Below are 22,979 nucleotides of genomic sequence, written 5' to 3' on the forward strand. Positions count from 1 at the left end.
ACTCGGAACCTTTGCCTTCGCAGGAGAGCTTCTGTAAAGTTTGGAAGGTAGGAAACAAGATACTGGCAGAAGTAGAGCTGTGAGGACCGGGCGTGAGTCGTGCTTCGGTAGCTCAGATGGTAGAGCACTTGCCCGCGAAAGGCAAGGTCCCGAGTTCAAGTCTTGGTCGGGCACACAGTTTTAATCTGCCAGGAAGTTTCAGGAAAAAGATCTGATTGCATGATTTCCTGTGCCACAAAAACAATTGTACCTCATCAACAAAAATATAGGTACCAATAAGGAGGGTTTCTGGGGAAGGACAAATATCTTGACTCACTGCTCTACTGAATAACCATATCCTAGTTTCCACTTAAGAAAATATAGCCCAAACAGTGGCAGAACATTTCTTCCAAAACACCTGCATGGCTAGCTGGAGTCCCACATTTCAGTTGTGTAATGAGGCTGGATCATATGTCAAACAACATATAGGATTACAACTGCCTATTCACAAGCTGGGAATTGGAACCAGCCCTGTCATTGGCTCTTATCCTCACCTAAGGCTGGTGATGTTCAGCAGAGCATGGTACAGTAAATCAGTTTGCAACAAAAGAAACCCTCCTTGCTGCTTTCAGCAGAATTATTAGATCAATGACCACTACCCCAACCCATAAAGGGAAGCAACAGTAATATCCTTCATGAAACCAGGGAAGGCTGGTACACATCCTACCAACAGTTGTATTGTCACCTTAAGATGATGTGTGGGAAAGTCTACTGAACTGATCGTTAGCCACCATATTGTCTAGATTCTGGAGATCTGAAGGCTCCTTGGCAATTACCAGTATGAGTTTAAGAAATACCATCCTACTCCCAGTAATCTCACACTGCTGGAGGTGGCAGTACAAGAATAAAAGTGATTTCAAATAATAAACAATAATATATTTGTGGAGGTGGTGCCCCACAGCTTGGAAATATTTTTAAGAAGTAATTGTTCGACTCCAAGAGCTGATAATAAATAAGCCTACTTATTGATTACAACTGATTTCAGTCCTTAGACCATCATCAGATATCATGTATACCAAAAAAGAGGACATATGAAACACATTTCACTGCCAACATAACACTCACACTCTCTCTCTCTCTCTCTCTCTCTCTCTCTCTCTCTCTCTCTTTTTCTTCATATAAGCACATGAAAACTCGCATAATAAGGTCTCACATGCTCACTTAAAACATTTAGAATAACTTATATGGAGATACGAGACCCATGTTGTCAGATATAATAAAACCCGTCACAAGAAAATAAAAGTAAGATATAAAGTAGTGGCCTGACTGTGTTCATAAATGTAATGAAACACTTCAATACAGTGCATTCGCACAGAGTTGCCTGTTGTTGAGTAGTGAAATAGATTGTCAAAAATAGAATGCGCCAAACACTATAATCTTTGTTCTATATGAATTAACAATAAACTGTGTCCAGTAAAGCCTAGCCTTTGACAGTGATGCGTGTCATCGTAACCACATTGCCTCCATCATAACCAGATTGCCCGCATGATGTAGAGTCATCTTTTTAGACCAGGAGAGTCATCAGTATGCAGTGCTTGCAGCTTAGCCCTGTTTAAACACTGCATTTTTAATTAGGTTTGTTTTATTTACTAAAAGGATTTGCTATCAATTTCACATGTTGAAAATACAAATGTTGTAAAAATATTAAAATTTTGTGTTGAGCCAGGGCATCTCTGTAGAGAGAGCCAATTTATAATGTGTAACATAGTGATTTGTTCTACCAGTTTTTATCAAGTGATCAGCCACTCACATAAATCTGTAGTGCTATTTTATCTTTCATCTCTTCTTGGTTTTACTTCCTTTTACTCTTCACTATATTCTCTTTTACTGTTAATTTTATTTATTACTAATTATTGGATATTTGAGCACACTGTTGAACATACCTATCTCAGAGACATTAAATAATAATTATCAGATTTTGTTAGCAATGACCCATGTATGCTTATTATAATTTTAACTGTAGACATGCAGTTTTATAAAACTGTATTGAGGAAAACTTGTTTATTTGTCTGTTTCAGAGACTTAAGTTTATTCATTTCTCATATTACTGTACTCTGTTTTATTGTTCATCATAATTCATCTTCTGTCAGTGATGGTATCAATAAATTACTGATATGTGAAAAACATTTCATATTGGAATAATCTGAACTGTCATTTATCATCTTAAGTGGCATTCGTCCCATAGCTGTGGGCTTCTCAGTGTTGTGGAATACTCCAACCTAAGTCAGCAGTGTGGCAGGCAGTGTTGGCATTGGTGTAGATTGGGAGGACAGAGTCCCGCAGCAGGTCTGGTCCCGAGGAGCTATCTTCATTGCTCTCTCAAGTGTTGACATTGACAGACAGTCTCTGAAAAACAACTAAAGTGTCCAAAGGACATAATCACCAGAACACTTCACTTGTCACACAAAAGGCATACAGTCACATTCAGCAAGTACACTGATAACCATGCCATTGAACACAATAAAACAACCACCACCACCACCTTCTCTCCATTCTGTTCCCTGATTCATTGGTTGTTTCCCTTTCTCTCCTTTCAAGATCAGACTTATGTCTCTCTATTATTTGATGCGAAATTCGCCATGTTTCGTGGCCATTAATCAAACCAGGTAATACATTGATTGTGAAATTTCCTTTTAAAACACATCAGAAGTTTATTTTTGAAAACCTTATTTTGTTTACCCATAAGTACTCTAAGCTATCTTTAATCTTTTGCTTATTTCTTTTCCTGTCCATTGAATTGTCATCTCCAATTATATTACATAAAGAAGCCCAACTGGATCTTTGACTTCATTGTCAATTTGTACTATTTTCTTTTTAATATGTTGGTAATAAATTATTTTATTCTAAATATGACTGATTTTCATAAATTTGCTCTACCAGATTCTTCCTTTTCTTTTTTAAATTTCTCTGCACTAGAGACAAGCAGTACAGTAATAATCAGCAAAACAAATGGTGTTCAAATGTGTTCCATTGACAGATTCTTTTTTTCTCAGTTTATGGGTCTAACACTTCGCAGGGATATGAAGTAGAATGATCACACAGGCTCAGTCATGGGCAAAGCAGATGGTAGACTTCAGTTTACTGGTAGAAAACTGGGGAAGTGCAATTAGTCTACAAAGGAGATTGCTTACAAATTACTCATGTGACTGGTTCTAGAATATTGCTCAAGTGTATGGGACCAGTACCAAATATAAGTAATAGGCAATATTGAACATATACAGAGAAGGGCAGCACAAATGGTCACAGGTTTGTTTGATCTGCAGGCGAGTGTCACAGAGAGAGTGAAAAACTGAGCTGGAAGAGTCTTGAAGATCAACATAAACTATCCCAAGAAAGTCATAAAGTTTCTAGAACTGGCTTTAATTGATGACTAGGAATACACTGCAATACATAGGGATCATGAGGATAAGATTACCATAATTACTGCACACTCAGAGGCATTCAATCAATTTCTTTCCATGCTCCATATGTGAATGGAATGGGAAGAAATCATAATAACTGGTACAATGGGACATACCCCCTGCCATGCAGTTCATAGTGAGCTGCAGAGTATAGATGTAGATGTATCTGGAAACTTCGTATATGGTTGCTAATAATACTTTTAGTGATACAGAATATTCACTTCGCTCTGAATTTTTGTGGAAGCTCTATCATTAATTTATATATTCTACAGCGGTTGGAGAAAGATATGGAAACATATGCATGCTTGAACATAATTGCAGATGCTAAACAAATCTGCAGGTTGCGCTGTTGTATTTGACTAAATGGCACCTGAGTGATGTCCTTAATATCATGCAAATGTCGGTCATGGTCAGAACAGTGTTCTTTGTAGTTGTGAGTGCATTATGTCAGAGCTAAATGAATCCAGATGTGGGCAAATTGTTGAGGTTATATGGTGGGTGCTCCCATAACCAAGACAGCCAAAGTGTTAGGTGTTTCAGGAGACATTATATCAAAGATTACACCCCATTCAGGAAAAGTAGGAAAAACACACCTGCTAAGTCACAGTGCGGACAGAAGTATGTGGTGAGTGATTATGAAAGATGATTGTGATTGTAACAAAAAATAAGAATAACAGCTGCAAAAGACACTGTAGAAGTGATTGTTGCACTCGAGAACCATGTCAGCACCAAAACAACACAAGTGTCTGTTAAGTGATTGTGACAGGTGATTGTGATGGTTATGAAAAATAAGGATGACAGCTGCAGAAGTCACTGCAGAACTGAATTTCACACTCACGAACACTCTCAGCACCAAAACAACAAAAAGGGAGCTCCATGAGCAGGGAATTGCAGGTATAGCTGGAATTCCAAAACCACACATCACAGATGCAAATGCTCATAAGACGAAATCATGGTGCGGAAACCATAAAACCTGGACTGTGGAGCAATGAAAGAAAGTCATTTGATCATATTCATGTTTTTATACACTGTTTCCAAATTCTGGCTGAGAAGGTCCCAAGAGTGAAACATGGGAAGGGGAGTGGTCTGGGGGGGGGAGTGGTTAGTGATAATTTGGGCAGCCATATTGTGGTGGTATTCCCTGGGTACCCTGCAAGGTCGCTTTGCTGCCAAGGATTATGTGACCATTTTGGCTGACCAGGTCCATCCCATTGTACATTGTTTGTTCTGCAGTAGTGATAATGTGTTCCAAGACAACAGCCACCCTATCCATACAGCTCACATCACCCAGGATTGATTTTGTGAGCAAGAGGGTGAATTGTCACATTTTCTCATGCCATCACAGTCACCATTTCTCAATATTATTGGGCCTTTGGGGTCCATTTTGTAGAAAAGTGTGTATGGTCACTATCTACCGCCATCGTTATTACCTGATCTCGGCATTATTTTGTAGGCTGAACAATAGTAGATTCCCTTAAACCATACAGACCTGTATTTATCCATTTGGAGATGTTTGGAAGCTGTTTTGAATGTTGATGGTTTTCCTACACCATACTGGCCTCATAATGTTTTTTTGGTATTTCCATAAATTTTGTCCATCCCCCTGTATAGTATTTTAACATTGTGCAAATGAGCCATTGTGCTGTATCTGCATCTAAAGCCAGCTTTTTCCTCAGGATATCCAAAGTCTTTTCAAGTGAAATTGTCTTCCACTGAATATATTTCTTCCTGTGCTACGCAGTAATTAATTGGCACTTCAGTTTAAATAGTGCTAACTTCCCTATTTGTCATGTAATCAACCCACTTCCTCCCCACCCCACTCCCAGAAAAAAATCCGTCATAGAAATTCTTTGAGTGAGGGGGAATAATTCCCATATCAGTTCAGTCATTACCATTACCCTACACCTCTCACCTGCTCTGGCCCAGGTGTCCCATGGCGGCCCTTGTTTGGCGATGTGGCCTGGTTCCTAGCCTTATTCTCCTTGTTCTTTTATGTTTGCCACTTTTCATGTTTTATCTTTCCAAAATTTTATCATCTTGTCTGTGCCGCCCATTTTCTTGGGTAACTGGTGGTGAGGCGGTGCTATTGGGATGGAAAGGGTGCTTCTACCACCGCATACCGCACTTCGGGGACCTCCAGCTGCATTTTGGGCTTAGCAGCTTGCCCCCTCTCACTCCCCTCCTGCTTCTCCTTGATTTTATCTCTGTCTTATTGTATCTTGTTTACAATCGGGCTTTCCAGTATTTGCCTTTTGTACCTTCCTTCTGAGGATTATTCCAGTTTCAATACATAGGGGATGAAGGGACTGCACAGTTTGGTGCCTTTAACTCCAATATCCAACCAACCATTACCCTAATATCTCTGCCGGCGGTTATAATTGGCAGATCAGGCATAGTGAGATTCAGTTCTGGGCTCAGTTACCACAATGTAGGTATTTCCAATTTCCGTAAGACATTTAAAACAAATGACCAAGTCATTTACTTTTAGAAAAGTATGTGTGAATTCTTTTTCCTTTGTTGTCTGTCACTCAGAACTACTTGGAAAGGGGGTTGACAAACATGTTACATGAAGCAAAAGTCAGCCACCATAATTTAAGTTACAGTTGAACCTTTTGTGCATCACAGAGCAGAGACTTGACCTAATTCCTGAAATCATTTGGGAAAATATGGCCCCTCCTTTTCCCAGAAATTGAATGTTGTGAGACTTGGTGAATTATCTCATAAATATTTGCTCCCTTTTTAATTTTTGACGTGAACTATTTATACAACCCCTGTTCTTAATATATTCTTTAATCAAATGGTGGGTAAACTGGTTATTTGCTACTTCATTCATTATACATTTTTTTATAAGGAGCCTCCAACACATCATAAGAAATGCCACCTAGTTATATTTGATGTTTACAGATTTCAAGTCTCATCAGTGGACATATATAAAAAAGTTACTGGTGAAAAATATTTCTAAAGTGTATTGAAAATTATATTTAAAAGGCCAAATTTAGTATATTTATTCCTTTAAGCAGTTGTCTTTACTTATTTAATTGTTTGTATTCCATCCAAAGGATTTTCCATTGCATCACCAATATTTGTCATGCATACTGATGAGGCAAAGCATTATGACAAGTGCTCAACCCAAGATTGAATGCCAACAGGTGGCACTGCGGGCACGTGACACAGTAAGGAAAGCATAGAAGCGAAGTAGAGACTGATGAGGAATCATTCTAGAAATGATGCAGGCCACCCATCGGGAAATCCTTCATCATATGTGACTTTGACAAAAAGCAAATGCTTACAGCCCGGCATCTGGGAACAAACATGTAGGAAATGGTGAAACTGGCAGCTGTGTGCATTCAACCATTGTGAGTGTGTATGGTAAGCAGTAGAAGGAGGCCTACTTAGGCAACAAAGTTTCGGACATGCACACTTCATCACAAAACACAGAGGTCAGAGGCCTTGCACGCTCTGGAAAGCGGGATAAGCAGTGGTTTGTTGTAAATCTGATAATAGACTACAGTTGCAAATCTGATAACAGACTACAATGCTGTTGCAGGCCAAGTGTTTCAGAGCACACTGTTCAGTACACATTTATGAAAACAGGGTTCCACAGCAGATGAACCGTATCTAATATTCCCAAGTTGCACCAACAACATAGTCAGTTAAGTTTGCAGTGGCTTTAGGATAATCACGACTGAATTGTGGATAATGACAACATGTTGCCTGGCCAGTTGAATCATGTTTCTTGTTAAACAGGTCAGTGTATGTGTCTGGATATGCCACATCAAGGTAAATAGCTGTTCGAAATTTTGAAATTAGGACCATGCCATGCCATGGCTGCAGGCTATTGGGATCAGTATTGTGCTGGAGGTGGTTGGGGGGTGGGGGCGGGAGACACATTCACCTGGACTTCCATCTTCCGTAGAACCTTTGGTAGTAATTAACGGCACCATGACAGCTCTGGAATATGTGAATGATGTGAAAATTATTGCGAATCACCTGCGTCCCTTAATGCTTGATGTCTACCTCAATGGCAGTTACGTCATACACCATGATAATTACCCAAGTCACAAGGCCAGCAGAATCATTCTACAGTGGTTTGAGGAGAATGATAGTGAACACAAGTTGACGTCATGGCCACAAAATTCACCTGATGGAACACATCTGAAATGCTATCGGGCTACAGATCCACACCAACAAAGCTCCAGACCGTAATTTGCTGGAATTGTGTGACCTGTGCCAAGTGGTGCCACATATCTCCGGAAAACTACCAAGGACTTGTTGATTCCCTGTCACACACAAGTGGTCCATGGCTAACCACACTATTAAGTAGTTGGTCATAATGTTTTTGCTCATAAGTATGTGTATTTTGTGCAACTGTGCATTACTTTTCAGCAGTTTGTAATTGCTTTCAATTGTAGATGATGTTGATATACCACTTATATTAACTCCATTTTACAGGAAAAACTTTTGATACATGGAGTGTTAAGCTGTTGTCTTTATTGTCAGCTGTATGGCATCTTGCAGTGGACCTCAAATGGTTTCTAATACCACTTTTGACGGGCTTGCTGATTACATATGTAACGTGGGTTGTAATTTATTATGACAGCAAAGTACCAGGAGTGCAACCGCCAAGTCCCTTCAGTGCGTCGTAAGTATGAAATAAACATTTGTTCTGTGACATTGTTTGCTTTAGCTATTAAAAATGTGTTCCAGGTAGAGTAAATAATGCTGTTATTATTCTAGTTTTCATTGAAGTACTGTAGAAACATACAAATATTGCATGAATTGACAGAGAAAGAGTATAACTATTTTATGCACTGAGTGCCCAGTATTACACATTTATTCATGAACTGCATTTAAATTCCAACAAACACTGTCACTGCACATCTTAATGTTACACATTTATCACCAAAATAAACGTAGATGATGTGACTGTGTGCGCCAGCAGCCACAGCAGAGGCTCACACATGGCGCCATGGCCTGGTCTAGTCTGGTAGTGAAATATCCATCATTATGCATATGGTAGCCAATGTGTTAAAAATGGATGCGTACCCCACACAAGGCTCAGCTTTTTGAGTATGTACATGGCAAGCATGGGGCCCCAAGCCATTGCAGTAATTCTTCCTTTCCTGTGCTGCAATTATACAGTCTGACTATATTTTTCCTCACATGTATTCCCTAGAACAGATTCTCCGCTGATGCCCTAGTTCACTCATAGGACGTTGATTTTGGCTTCTCCCACTTCGTTCCCCTTATTTCGGTTAACATATGTTCGGTTCCAGTTCTGGGTTATACTACCATATATTCAAAATTTTTACAGATTGTGCAGGGAAAATAACCCAATACCCAGCAGGTGGCCAGTCCATGTAGGGGTTCATCAGGTATCCATATGCTGGTAGCCCCCTGACCATGCAGCCGGCCGGAGTGGCCGTGCAGTTCTAGGCGCTACAGCCTGGAGCCGAGCGACCGCTCCGGTCGCAGGTTTGAATCCTGCCTCGGGCATGGATGTGTGTGATGTCCTTAGGTTAGTTAGGTTTAAGCAGTTCTAAGTTCTAGGCGACTGATGACCTAAGAAGTTAAGTCGCATAGTGCTCAGAGCCATTTGAACCATTTTGAACCTGACCATGCAGGTATCACAGTGTTGATGCCTAAGCTGTTACCTTCCTGTGCATGTTGAGGATTAGGTCCCTGTCCATTGGGAGGCATCAGGGTCCCAGGCACTAGCCACATGTCTGGTTGCCTTTGCTCCAACTTGGATGGCTCTCATGGAGATTGCCCTCATTCAGAGTAGGCAGCATCATGGCAGATATTTAGCTTCACGAAATGACCAAAATTATCAGCATGTATCCAGGAGTTTCTGGCAGTCTTCCAGACTCCAATTCAATGCCAATCATTATGAGTATAGCAACTTTCTCTCCTTGGCAATGACTTCACAGTCAGTTATTCCTCCCAGTTCCCAGTTTGCGTCCAAACAGATGGAGGATCCATTCTCTTTACTAAGCCATGATTTTTGTGGAGAATATTGAAAACGTATTTGGTGAACTCCGTTCCCCTAGCAAGTTATGAAGCAGTTCTACGTTAAGACGGAAAATACTACGCAGTTCTGGTTGTTACCATCTTGTAAATAAATTGATGTGTTTGTTGCCTTCACACCCAAAAGCAACTGAACATGATACAGGATTAATTTTTCACCAGCACCAAATGCTGCAGATGAACGAAGAACTACATCAACACATGGAGAGGTGAGGGATCTACTTTGTATGTCATGTATGTTGAGGTTCACCAGACAACGAGGTAGACACTAGCACATTCATCCTTGCTTTTGAGTGGGGGTTCGCTTCCAGAGGGGGTCAACATCATATGTGGCCACTGTGAAGTGAAGTCATATTTCCCACCCCAGTGTTTTACTTTAAACACAAGTGATTTGGGCATATGTCTTCCTGGTGTACATATGACCCTGTTCATGGAGACTGTGGCCACCCACTTTGCAATAATGCATCACATGTGTTACCACCTGTCTGAGACAGTTGCAGGAGCGACCACCTACCCCGATCCCAAGAACACACTAACCTACTCAAGGAATAGAAAATCCAGGAACAAACCACAGTGTGTCCCTCATATTTTGAAACCTGTAAAAAATATAACCATTTGTATTCAGTGTCACCGATATTGACTTTTGCCGCTAATGTGGCTAGGTCATCAGCAGTACTGATGTTTTTACTCCCTCAACATCAACATCTGGTAGTTACACAAATAAACTTGACTGTGGGGGCAATAGGCACTCCCCTCTCATGTTTGACGTGGGAACCTTCTTACCTAAAGTCCACAAATGAGGCCCGACACTAGCCAGTGTCTGAAGAAGCCTCAGACTGTGGGTCCCAGGGCTGCCCACTCTTCTTCCATTGCTATACCCACAGCCCTCATAAGAATCTTGACCATTAACAACTGTGAGAAAGAACAAGAAATCTTGTGAGAAGGTTACCATGGGGAACTTGGAGGTACCAGATCTCCACCATCAACATAGTGATCAAATGGCATTAAAATGGATGTTACTGACACCTGCCAGAACTAGAACAATTAATTTCCTTGTGTTCTGCAATCTGTGTTCCTCTCAAAGAAACACGCTTTACTGATGGCCATCCTCCAACTCTTCGAGGTTGCTGTGATTTCTGCCTGAATCATACCAGGCCTGAGAGAGCATGTGGAGGAATCTGTACATTGCTTCACACAGATGCCCTCAGAGAGTGGATTCTCATCCATACCATGTTGGAAACAGTAGCAGTGCAAGAGCAAACAACCCCTGCGATCACAATTTGTAATATTTATTTGCCTCCAGGGAGGGCATTTCCTTACCTTGAGATGATGATTATAATGCAACTACTCCCTCACGTTTTTCTCCTAATTGGGTGTTTCAGCACACACCCCATAGGGAAGCACCACTTCATCTGTTGGGGGCCTGCTGATTGACCAGCTTCTTTCTGATCTTGATCTGTGTCTCGTATTCACTTCAGTGCCACCCATGACACCTTTTCAGCTGTCAACCCTACGATCTCTTCCCGCACTCTCACGGCCTTGCCACAATGTTCACTAGACAGTGAGCTTTATGATAGAAACCATTTCCCAGTGATCCTGGCACTTCATTGTCAGTGACCAATGGACCAGTTAGCACAAGAACTCTTCGAAGAGCCACCTGGCAGTTATATAACTCTGCTTTCACCATTTCCCCCTCTCCATAAGATTCCACAGATGAGCTTGTGGGAGGGAGATCTCTCTAACGCAATCATCCACACCACTGAAATGCTATTCCCCTTTCTGCAGGCGCCACCCACTGCTGGCCAGTGCTGTGATGGACCAAACAAGTTGCAACAGCTATTCAGAATCATCAAAGGTCCCTGCAATACCTCAGATGACATCCTACACAGACTGCCCTCTTCACTTTCAAGCAACTACGCACTAAGGATCACTGTCTAATTAAATACAAGAGGAGGAATGCTTTGAGAGCTGTGTCTCCTCCTTGGGAACATATGCCTCTTCAGCCCCAGTGTATGCAAAGCTCTTTTGGGCCACCAAAGATCAACAACTGTCCTGGACCTCTTTCTTCATAGAGGTAATTGCCCCAATGCGTTGACTGTTGCTGCACATGTTGTGACCCACACTGCAACAGCATCAGAGTCCTCCTCATATCATGCTGCCTTTCAGATGCAAGACAAGTTGAAGAAATCTCCCCCCCAGTCACACCGAATTATAACATGTCATTATATGATGATATGTTAAGTAAGGTGAAGAAATAAGGCAACAACTCACATATAAACACACAACAGTAAACACTATTCACACTAGTTTTCAAGCTCTTGCCCCTTTTTTTGGGAAAGTACACACATTCATACGCACAGACACCCAAACACACACTCCTGTCCCCCCCTGCAGGTCTGGGGGTAAGAATAGGCCTGAGGTATTGCTACCTGTCATAAAAGCGACTAAGAGGAGTCTCACACGTTTCGGCCTTTATGTGATTGTCCGCTGTAGGGTTTGACCTCCATTTTTCAAAATTTTCCCAAAGAGCGAGCCAATTGGGGAAGGGTGCCTTACATGGTGCATCGTGTCCATCGCGCATTGAGATCTGTAGCCCACTTTCTCGACATCGCATTGCAATCCCGCCCATTCTCCATCTCTTTGGTGAGGACACTTTATGGGTGCGTTTTCCACCATGAACTGTGCAGTGTCACCTCTATGCCGACAATGACCATGGACTTCTTTGTACCCCGTATCCAGCACGGTAGCCAGTCCACTGTGGTGGGGCCGCCATGTACCCTGTTGGTTTTAGCCCCCTGACAACACAGGGATCGTTCTGCTGATGCCTGTGCTATTAACTCCCCTCCCCATGTATGCCAAGGAGTAGATGCCCATCACCCTGGGGCATCGGGACTCTCAGCAACGGTCATCCTGCCAGGTGGCCTTTGCTGTGGCTGGGTGGCGCCCATGGGGAGGGCCCCTGAGCGGAGTGGGTGACATCAGGGCAGATGACACGCCATGAAGCGTAGTACATCATCTCTTGCTGGTGGTCCGCCGCCAGCAGTCTCTAAGCGGGCAAAGTCTAACATTAATGCTAAGAAATATGACCCCAAGTCATTCACCTCCCTGGCTACACCATGGTGCACTGTCCCACACTGACTGCCCAGTGATGAAATCTTGATTACCGGACTCATTGTCGCTAATTTTATGTGACAATGCCTCATCGGTTGATTTAGTTTTACGTTTTATTCATGAGAGTGGGTTCTATGGTGGAGGTTTTAATGTGTTGAAGAGTGGCTGGCTTCTTTTTTATTCTCATGGTCAGCCAGCCATGGTAATCTGCTTTCTTGTTTTAATCTCTTCATTCAGTTTCTTGCATTTCTGTGCTTTTCTTGTCCCCTTTTGTCCATTTACTTGTTTGTTGCCCTTCATCGTTCTTGTGATTTTTCCTTTCATTACGTTTTAAGTTGTCACTCTCGTTTGTTTTATTCACACTTGTGGCATTGTTTTATTCGGAACAAGGGACTAATGACCTCGTAGTTTGGGCCCTTTCCCCCTCTTTTAAACCAACCAACACACTCCCATGGCCACTTTTACCAGAAAAAGAGCAAGAGCTTGAAAGCTAGCGTGAATAGTGTTTCCTGTTACATGGTTCTGTGCTCCACACATCAGTTCACTGTAGATGAGTGGTTGCCTTTCTCTTACTTTATGTATTGTCCCATCCAGGAATTTCTATTAGAATTATACTGTCATCTAGAAGAAACTGTAATTACATGAATGACAAACACTTAACTTCACTTAACGAATGTTTATTTAGCACTTGCACATACAAAAACGCGGAGCGAACTGCCTCCGGCCAGAACACATACTGTATATATACAGCTACAGAACATTCCAGTAGAATGATTCTTGACATTTGTGGATATGTCTAGAATGTACTCGAACTGAATATAGAAACTGTACATTCCAGGTGAGTTTTGAACTCACGACCCTCCATGCAATAGTTTAGTATCATAACCACACCATGGTGCTACTCAACTTCTTCTGTGACATTGCTCCTTCCTTAAGAGAACAGCGTCTCGGTGCTACATCCTCCTAGTCCAGGAACGCATCATCGGTCCTGCATACTCCGACTCCCGATGACTGATTCTCGCCCTGGTGGTGATCTTCTTAGAACTTCTTTTGCCGCTATGCTCTTCGTCACCTTTCCACTTGTTGCCTGTCATTGGAGCGTCAAATTTATCCTGGGTTGCAGGGTCCTTATAGGGCTTCATTCGAAGGACGTGGACCCTACCTCACGATCTTTCGTCATCTTGTGTCGGAGTCGAAATCTTCAACTTCATAAGTAACATCAGACAACTGTCTTACAACCTTATAAGGTCCAAAGTAGTGCCTGAGGAGCTTCTCAGAGAGACCAACCTTGCGATCAGGAGTGAAGATCCGGACGAGGTCACCAGGCTGATACACAATAGGGTGGTGGCTTGCATCATACCTTCGGCGATCATTTTCTTGAGCCTGCAGCGTGTGGAGTCGAGCTAACTGCCGAGCTTCCTCTGCTCTGGTTAACACCTGGCCGATGTAGTAGTCATGCACGTCGTCAGCATGTAACAGAAACACAGTGTCCATTGTCATAGTCGCTTCACGTCCATGCACCAGGAAAAATGGCGTAAATCCTGTGGTGTCTTGTTTGACAGTGCTGTAGGCAAACGTCACGAAAGGTAGCACCTCATCCCAGTTGCTCTGCTCAACATTGACGAACATTGATAGCATGTCAGCCAAGATCTTATTAATGCATTCAGTAAGCCCATTAGTTTGCGGATGGTAGGCAGTCATCATGTGATGAGTAATGTTGCACTGACAGTTTATCTCTGTCACAGGATGCGATTGAAAAACTTTCCGTCGATCCCTAATTAACGACCTTGGGGGTACCGTGTTTTAATACAATATCTTCCACGATGAATTTGGCTACCTCGGATGCTTCGGCTGTTTTCACGGCTTTTGTAATGGCATAGTGTGTCAGATAATCAGTTTAAACAATAATCCATCTATTGCCACTAGCAGACATTGGAAATGGTCCGAGGAGGTCAATCCCAACACATTGGAAAGGTGTTTCGGCTGGTAGAATTGGTATGAGTTGGCCAGGTGGTTTCTCAGGAACTGCCTTTCTCCTCTGGCACTCATGACAGTGCGACACATAGTGACCGACACTCCTAAATAAACCTGGCCAAAAAAATCTCATGTGGATTCTGTCATATGTCTTAATAAATCCTAAATGTCCAGCCTCAGGTGTGTCATGGAATTTCTGTATAACATCTAAGCACATGTGTTTAGGAATCACTGGCAGCCACCCCTGTCCGAACGGATCAGAGTTTTTCGTGCAAAGTAATACATTAACTACCCTAAACTGTCCTTTCACACCCTCTGACTGCTTTAAGGCAAGCATAATTTGAGATATCTTCTGCTCAGGAGAGAGACCCTGGAGTGCAGTGAGACAGTCACTATCTTCATCAAAGTCTTGATGGTCTTGCACAGGGTTTCTTGAGAGACAGTCAGAATCTTGGTGTTTTCTTCCACTTTTGCACACTATGGTCATATCATACTCTTGAAGACATAGTACCCACCTGCCAAGTTGTCATTTTTGGATCCTTAAGACCTGTCAACCGACAAAGTGAATGATGGTGTGCAACAACTGTGAATGACCTTCCATAGAGATACTGTCGAAATTTGCACATGGCCCAGATCAAAGCAAGACATTCTCTTTCTGTAGTTGAGTAGTTTCTCTTGGCTTTTGTAAGTGTCACAGAAGCATAGGCTATAACCTTCTCCTTTCCATCCGAAATTTGCACCAGAACAGCACCGATCCCATACCCACTGGCATCTGTGTGTAGTTCTGTAGGTGTTCTCTCATCATACAGATCAAGTATGGGGTCAGTCGTCAGAGCTTTTCACAGAACATTGAAAGAAAGTGGTTGAGCACCATCCCGGATAAATTTAGCATCAGTTTTTAACAACTCTTGGAGTGGCCTGATGGAAGCCACTGTGTCGCTGATAATGTGCGCTATCACAAGTTCCAGTACCCAGCGTCTCCACCAGAATAATGTCATGTAGAAGAAGATGTAATTAGATGAATGACGAACACGAACTTCACTTAATTAAGGTTTATTGAGCACTTGCACATACAAGAGCATGGAGCGAACTGCCTCCGGCCAGAACACATACAGTATATATACGGCTACAGAACATTCCAGTAGAATGATTCTTGACATTTGTGGATATTTCTAGAATGAACTCGAACCGAATATAGAAATTGTACAGTCCAGGTGAGTTTTGGATTCACGACCCTCCATGCTATTTAGTATCGAAACCACTACACCACGGTGCTACTCAACTTCTTCTGCGGCAATATAATGAACCTTCCACTGATTGGAAACTGCTTCAAGCTCTTGTCTTGTCACATGATACGAGACCAGGCCCTGATGCGGGTCAGATGATATAACATCTTACTATTACTCAGAGACTCCATCTACTCAGGGTCTTGTTTCATATTTGGCTAGAAGGTGTTTTCCTTTCGCAGTGATGAAATAGTGACATCATTGCAATTGTTAAACCAGGCAAAACCCCCACATCCATCAACAGCTACTGGTGTATTTGCCTCACCAACATGCTCTGCAAACTGCTTGAAAGGATGGTAGCCCTACAGTTGCACTGGGTTCCTGAATCACAGGGCCTTTTGTCCCCTGTAAGTATGGTTTCCTGAAGGAATAATCCACAGTTGAACATCTGGTTAGGTTGGAATCAGAAGTCTACAGGCTTTTTGTAGATATCAACACCACATTGCAGTCTTTTTTTACTTATGTAAGGCATATGATGCCACTTGATGGCACCACATTTGACTTACCCTTTTGAAACTCCATACTGTTTTTATTCGTCAGTTTTTATTTGATCACTTGTTTCCAGTTATATTTGGCACATCACTCAGCTTTCCAAGGGCCCAAGAGAACATTGCCCTGCAGGGCTCGAAGTTGACTGTTATCGTCTTCCCCATTGCCATCAATGAGCTAGTGACCTTTGAACCACTGTTCACCCCCACACTGTGTATCAATAGCTTTTGCACTTCTCAAGGGCCTTCGCTTGGACACTTACACATAGCTTCCAGTTCATGCTCTTCTATCATTGTACCACGATCAATCATCACCCAGTAATCTACTTGTCTACTTGGGTACTCAACACTTGGACATTGTTTTGCAGTCCCAATTTTTGCGTTTCCTCATTGATAAAAAGCTGACATGGTTGCCCCATATTTGTCAACTAAAGACTAGCTTCAAGTGAAAGCCTAACACTGTCTGCTCCCATGCCCACACATTCTGGAGCATGTACTATCCTCCATGTTTACAAGGCCCTGTTCTTGTCCTGATTTGGCTATGGTTTCAGGGTTATGGCTAAGTGACTCCATCAGCTGTGAAATTATTGGACCCAATTCATCATCATAGAGTAAGATTGGGCGCTGGTATTTTCCAGACTAATCCTGTAGGCAGTCACCTTGCTGGAGTAAGCATCTTCCCTCTTCGATTTTGATGGTACCAACTCTTGATCACTTATGCAATCACCATCTGACAGTTTACCATTCATTCAATTGATGGATTCCTTTTTGCATACAAGAGGCATTCACCCACTGTTTTTCGGGTGGGATAAACAGTTGGAATGCGCCTTTAGACCCTCTGAAGGGACCTCTGCCTAGCCTGCTTTAGACCATGCTCTCAGTATTCCTCCTCCCCCCCCCCCTTCTTTGATTAGTGCAAATAAGGCCTCTCCTCACTCAGAAAAGGAAAAATGGAACAATAACTGCCCCTCTCATAAACTCCTCACTATGAAGGAGACCACTGCTTCACGGCACTACTCCTCGTGTTCCTCTCAGAAGCAATTCACCATCCTGTGTCATCTAACAAAACACACACACCCCTCCCCCATTGTGGTTGTGGCAGCTACATCCTGGTGGAATGCTCCATGCTTCTGGCTCTCTATGCTAATTGTTGTAATCCAGATTCTGTGCTTCTAATATTGGTGGATGAGTCACAGTCAGTTGAACGTGTTCTCAGTTTTCACAGTTCTCAGTGTTTATTCTCAGATACAACATGTCAAACTACTTTCAGGATGGTGGGGAGGGGGGGAGTTTGAAGTCGAGGCATCTCCTACCACTTGCTGAGTCTAGAGAACACTACCTTGTTTGCCAGCTGTCTTGGTGACACCTCTTTTACTCTGTTTGAATTGCTTTTAGATGTGGTTAGCCTCTTTTTTTCTGCTGAATCATATTTTTTGTTTTAGGGGAAGCATTCTGTCTTTAACACTTTGATTGTAGCATATTTAAGATAGGATGGTTGTGATATGGCTGCGGAGGGTATTCATCGTTTGCAGATCCCCTTGAGACACTCACCTGATTATAGCTCTTTCCTTTTTCATTAAAGGTTGTCCAATTGATGTCTATTACGTTTCAGCCTTCTCACTTTTAGTATTACGAACCTCCCTGCTAGAAGGCTTCATTTACTCTGCGATGTTGGTGGAGGGGGGGGGGGGGGGGGGGTCAGATGTGGATGAAGTTACCTTCTTCAGATTTTTTGTAAACTTGGGGAAGAGGGAAATAGGGCTATAATTAGAGGTCACTTGTTTATCAACACCTTGACAAAGAGTATTACTATTGCATATTTCAGACATTGATGAAATGTAGCTTGACTTATTGCAAAGGCAATTTAGGAGGACAATATCAAATTAACGTAAGGTTTCAGTACTTTAGCTGAAGTAGCATCGTAGATAGAAGAGTTGCTGCATTTCAGTGAGATAACAGTGGAATGCAGGAGTAGGTCTAACAATAAATAAGAAAATAGAAATTGAGTAAGCTACTATGCAAGTCACGGCTACAAAATACTAACACAAATTCTTTACAGATGAATGGAAAAATTAGTAGAAGCTGACCTCTGGGAAGATCAGTTTGGATTCCGTAGAAATATTGGAAGACGTGAGGCAATACTGACCCTACGACTTATCTTGGAAGCTAAATTAAGAAAAGGCAAACCTACGTTTCTAGCATTTGTAGACTTTTGACAATGTTGACTGGAATACTCTCTTTCAGATTCTGAAGGTGGCAGGGGTAAAATACAGGGAACAAAAGGCTATTTACAATTTGTACAGAAACCAAATGGCAGTTATAAGAGTTGAGGGGCATGAAAGGGAAGCAGTGGTTGGGAAGGGAGTGAGACAGGGTTGTAGCCTCTCCCTGATGTTATTCAATCTGTATATTGAGCAAGCAGTGAAGGAAACAAAAGAAAAATTCGGAGTAGGTATTAAAATCCATGGAGAAGAAATAAAAACCTTGAGGTTTGCTGATGACATTGTAATTCTGTCAGAGACAGCAAAGGACTTGGAAGAGCAGTTGAACGGAATGGATAGCGTCTTGAAAGGAGGATATAAGATGAACATCAACAAAAGCAAAACGAAGATAATGGAATGTAGTCGAATTAAGTCGGGTGATGCTGAGGGAATTAGATTAGGAAATGAGACACTTAAAGTAGTAATGGAGTTTTGCTATTTGGGGAGCAAAATAACTGAAGATGGTCAAAGTAGAGAGGATATAAAATGTAGACTGGCAATGGCAAGGAAAGCGTTTCTGAAGAAGAGAAATTTGTTAACATCGAGTATAGATTTAAGTGTGAGGAAGTCATTTCTGAAAGTATTTGTATGAAGCGTAACCATGTATGGAGGTGAAACATGGACGATAAATAGTTTGGAAAGGAAGAGAATAGAAGCTTTCGAAATGTGGTGCTACAGGAGAATGCTGAAGATTAGATGGGTAGATCACGTAACTAATGAGGAGGTATTGAATAGGATTGGGGAGAGGAGAAGTTTGTGGCACAACTTGACTAGACGTAGGGATCGATTGATAGGACATGTTCTGAGGCATCAAGGGATCACAAATTTAGCATTGGAGGGCAGCGTGGAGGGTAAAAATCGTAGATGGAGACCAAGAGATGAATACACCAAGCAGATTCAGAAGGATTTAGGTTGCAGTAGGTACTGGGAGATGAAGAAGCTTGCACAGGATAGATTAGCATGGAGAGCTGCATCAAACCAGTCTCAGGACCGAAGACCACAACAACAACAACAACAACAACAACAACTATGCACTGTGTAGTGAATGCATTACCATAGCCAAGATAGGCACAATGCCAACGCCTTAGCACGAGATTGTGTGCCTTCTAGCTCTGGAGATGGTGAAGGGATGAGGTAACAGAAATTATTCAGATTATTAAGGTAGATGAACATTTAATTACAATGTGCATTAGAAATCAATAGAAGGAAAAATAGTACATGAAAACAGACTGGGAAAACAGAGTGAAAGGAAAGATGCCTGGTAGAATTTTGCAAAGGGCACAATATAACCATTACTAGTACTTGATGTGAGAATCCTGAAAGAAGGTTCTATAGATTGAAGAGACCTGTTTACTGCAAGATTTCAGATGGATTGTATTACAGTAAGAGAGAGATTTTTATATCAGATTTTAAAATGCAAATATTTCCAGTTGTGAGCTTTGACCATAATTTATCGATTGTGAAGGTGCAGATTAAAACTGAAGGAATTGCGGAAAGATAGGAAATTAAGGAGGTGGGATCTGGACATATTGAAAGGGCCAGAGATTGTTCAGAGTTTTGAATGTATCATTAGGCAGGAATTGACTGAAAAGGGGGGGAAAGCAGACAATAGAAGATGAATGGGTACCTCTGAGAGATGAAAATCTGTTTTTTTTTTTTTTTTTTCTGCATCTATGGAGCATCTTTTGGTTAAGATAGCAGTGAATAAAAAATTCAAGTCCCAATAGAAATATGTGGGTAACGCTCAAGATATTGAATTTAACTGATGAAAGAAGAAAATTTATAAGTGAAGTTGGGCAAAAAGTAATATAGCCTAAAAATGAAACGAATATCTTGTAGATATTTGCAACAGGTATGTATGGTGGGGTACTGGGAGATTTCAGTTGGGTCTTTGGCCAGCATAGTTGAGTTTGTACCCGAAAGCGTATACCAGTCCATATCTGCTCGATTTCACACCCGATACCCGACTCAGACCCATATTATTTTGTGATTGTGCTAATTTCCCTCTAGTCACAAGATAGGTTGCAAGTCATTTAAAATGACATTAGAAACATATGTAATATTTATGAATTATGAACAAATAAATAAAAATACCCTAAAGCAAATATGAGCAAATTTCAGCATGATGTACAGAGAGTAAAGATAAACAAATTCATATGTGTTTACATAGGGCATATTTTTAAATCAAAACAACCCTGCATTTTTGCAATTTTTGTTATATGTATAGGTGTAACCAATACCAAGAAAGCTGTGATGTAACAGTGTGCATTTAATATTTTTTTTCTATTGATGCATTTGTTAAATTAAAATTTATCATTAGCATGAAATCAGTTCTCTGGATGTTTATAATAATTGTTAAGGAACAAAAGATTATCAACATGTCGACAGTTTATTTCTGATATTCTTTTGTAAATAGTGTTAACTGCCATACTAAATGTCCTCTCATATTCACCACTAATAGGAGCAAGAACAAAAATATATTTTGCTATTTGTGATAGTTGTGAGAATGTTGGGGATTTTTATTTCCACCAGTCAAGTAGTCAGTCTTTGTTGAAAGTCTGTAATTACTTGATACAGAGACACATCACCGTAACTTTGTGCATCATTAACATCGTGATGCCAAGCCTTGTAATCATTTCTGAGCCTCTTGAATCTCTGCTCCTTCCCTCATCCAGATGATGCTTTTCATTTGCATTTTGTGAGTTATCCTGCAGAGATCTCTAGTAGGTGATCGTACTTCTTCCATCTTTGCTGGAGAGGAAAGCATGCTCATATTTCTGAAATGAATAATGAGGAACATAGTGATCTTCCGATTAATTTCAAGATTAATTTTCTGATGTGTGTACTGCAAAGCCCTCATTGCCAGTTTTGTCATTATTTCATACTCTTCCATACCACTGAGAGTGCCAGACAAGTGTTTAATTATTCTTGGGTAACTTAGGAGGCAATATGGTATTGGACATTTCTCCTGTTGCAATTTGTCTATTTCATGATGAAGGGATTTTAGAAAATGTTCTAAGAATTCTGAGAAGGTCCTTATCCATTCCATCTATTTTTAGAATATTGTTGGTTTGCTACACTGTCTTTATAATCTGTTCAAATTGAGACAAGACTGCCTCACTCTGGTTACTTTTTTAATTCCAACATACTTCATTCCTGCTGCAGCAACTTATTTAATTTTGATGTCAGTCCTGCACATTTCATGTATGGCAGTAAATTTGTGCAAATCGTTGTTTGTTCAATCAAGTTATAATAATTTTCTGCCAGCAAATAATCTGCATGAAATGTGTGGCATCAGACTTGTCCATAGTATATGGGCAATATATGACCTACGTACTCTTTTAAGGCACTTGCTATATTAGACCCCTGGTCAGTCACCCCAAACTAGCTTCAAAAAGTCTTCTTTGGCTATTCTCAGAAAGGGAAATTGTAGAAGCAGCTCTTGTAATATAGCTTCTCCTGTCTTGAGCTGGTGTAGAAACTCTTTACTCTGTTCACAAGGGACCACAACTCACTAACGTAACGAACTAATACTGTAATGTAATGTGGTTTTCTAAAATCATCTGTTGACGTATCTGTGCTGGCTGAACACCTGCCTTATCTGATTGCTGCAGTAATTTAAGGAATGACAGTCATTCTTGCAGTTTCTGCAGTGTTGGGAAGTGCTCAAGCAACTGTTTTAGGGTGAGATACAAGTTCTTTGGCATCTACTACTCTGAAAGTTGCTCCCGTGATGACAGCCTCGTGGGTTAGTTCAATGAAGTTTGTAATAGCTGCACGTCTTATGCTACGTATTATACACTGGCTGTCGTTATACAGTCATGCACGTACAGTGGCATAGATACAAAACTGCAAGAAGAGTAAATCATTAATAATTACTGTCATTATTATTTGTAGACAAATGCATGTCTCTAATGATATGCAACGAGACCATGGGGGAGGTAGGAGAAAAATTAGAAAGGGGGAAGGGGGAGGCAAATGAAATCTAAGATAGCATTTATACATGTTCCCCGTGTCTGTTTTATCTGTTTTTAACATGGGCTCCTTCTATATTGATACATGCTTGTCTTAAGTGCCTAACCAAATTCCTATTGCCCAATGATGACTTTTATGATATCATGTGTGTGCATTTCAAGCACTGAATCAATCCAGGAATAATATAGTACATAAAAATTGACCCAAACTTTGCTCTTTTGCTCATGGTCTTGGGTTTTTGTGAGGTGCTTGTGCTTCCCTTCTTATTCTGTTTTATTATAGCATCCACTTGGGAATTAGATAGCACACCCATTGCTTGTTAGTAGAGTCAACAATAAAAGTATTCAAAGATTAAAAATACCAATTAATGGCAAATAATTTAGGAAAAACTGCAAGTGCTAACAAATAATCTAAGAA

The 22,979-nt window shown here is 41.2% G+C and overlaps 1 protein-coding gene across 1 annotated transcript in view; it reads left to right on the forward strand.

Annotated features, from left to right (window-relative positions):
- Window positions 1-22,979, forward strand: part of LOC124605644 — a 51,119-nt gene that overhangs the window by 22,641 nt on the left and 5,499 nt on the right. Inside the window, exon 2 of the mRNA XM_047137465.1 lies at window positions 7,893-8,082. Within this exon, the coding sequence (XP_046993421.1) occupies window positions 7,893-8,082 (190 nt within the window). The remainder of the gene's footprint in view (window positions 1-7,892; window positions 8,083-22,979) is intronic.

The sequence above is a fragment of the Schistocerca americana genome, chromosome 3 (genome assembly GCF_021461395.2).
Source record: "Schistocerca americana isolate TAMUIC-IGC-003095 chromosome 3, iqSchAmer2.1, whole genome shotgun sequence".
NCBI lineage: Eukaryota > Metazoa > Arthropoda > Insecta > Orthoptera > Acrididae > Schistocerca > Schistocerca americana.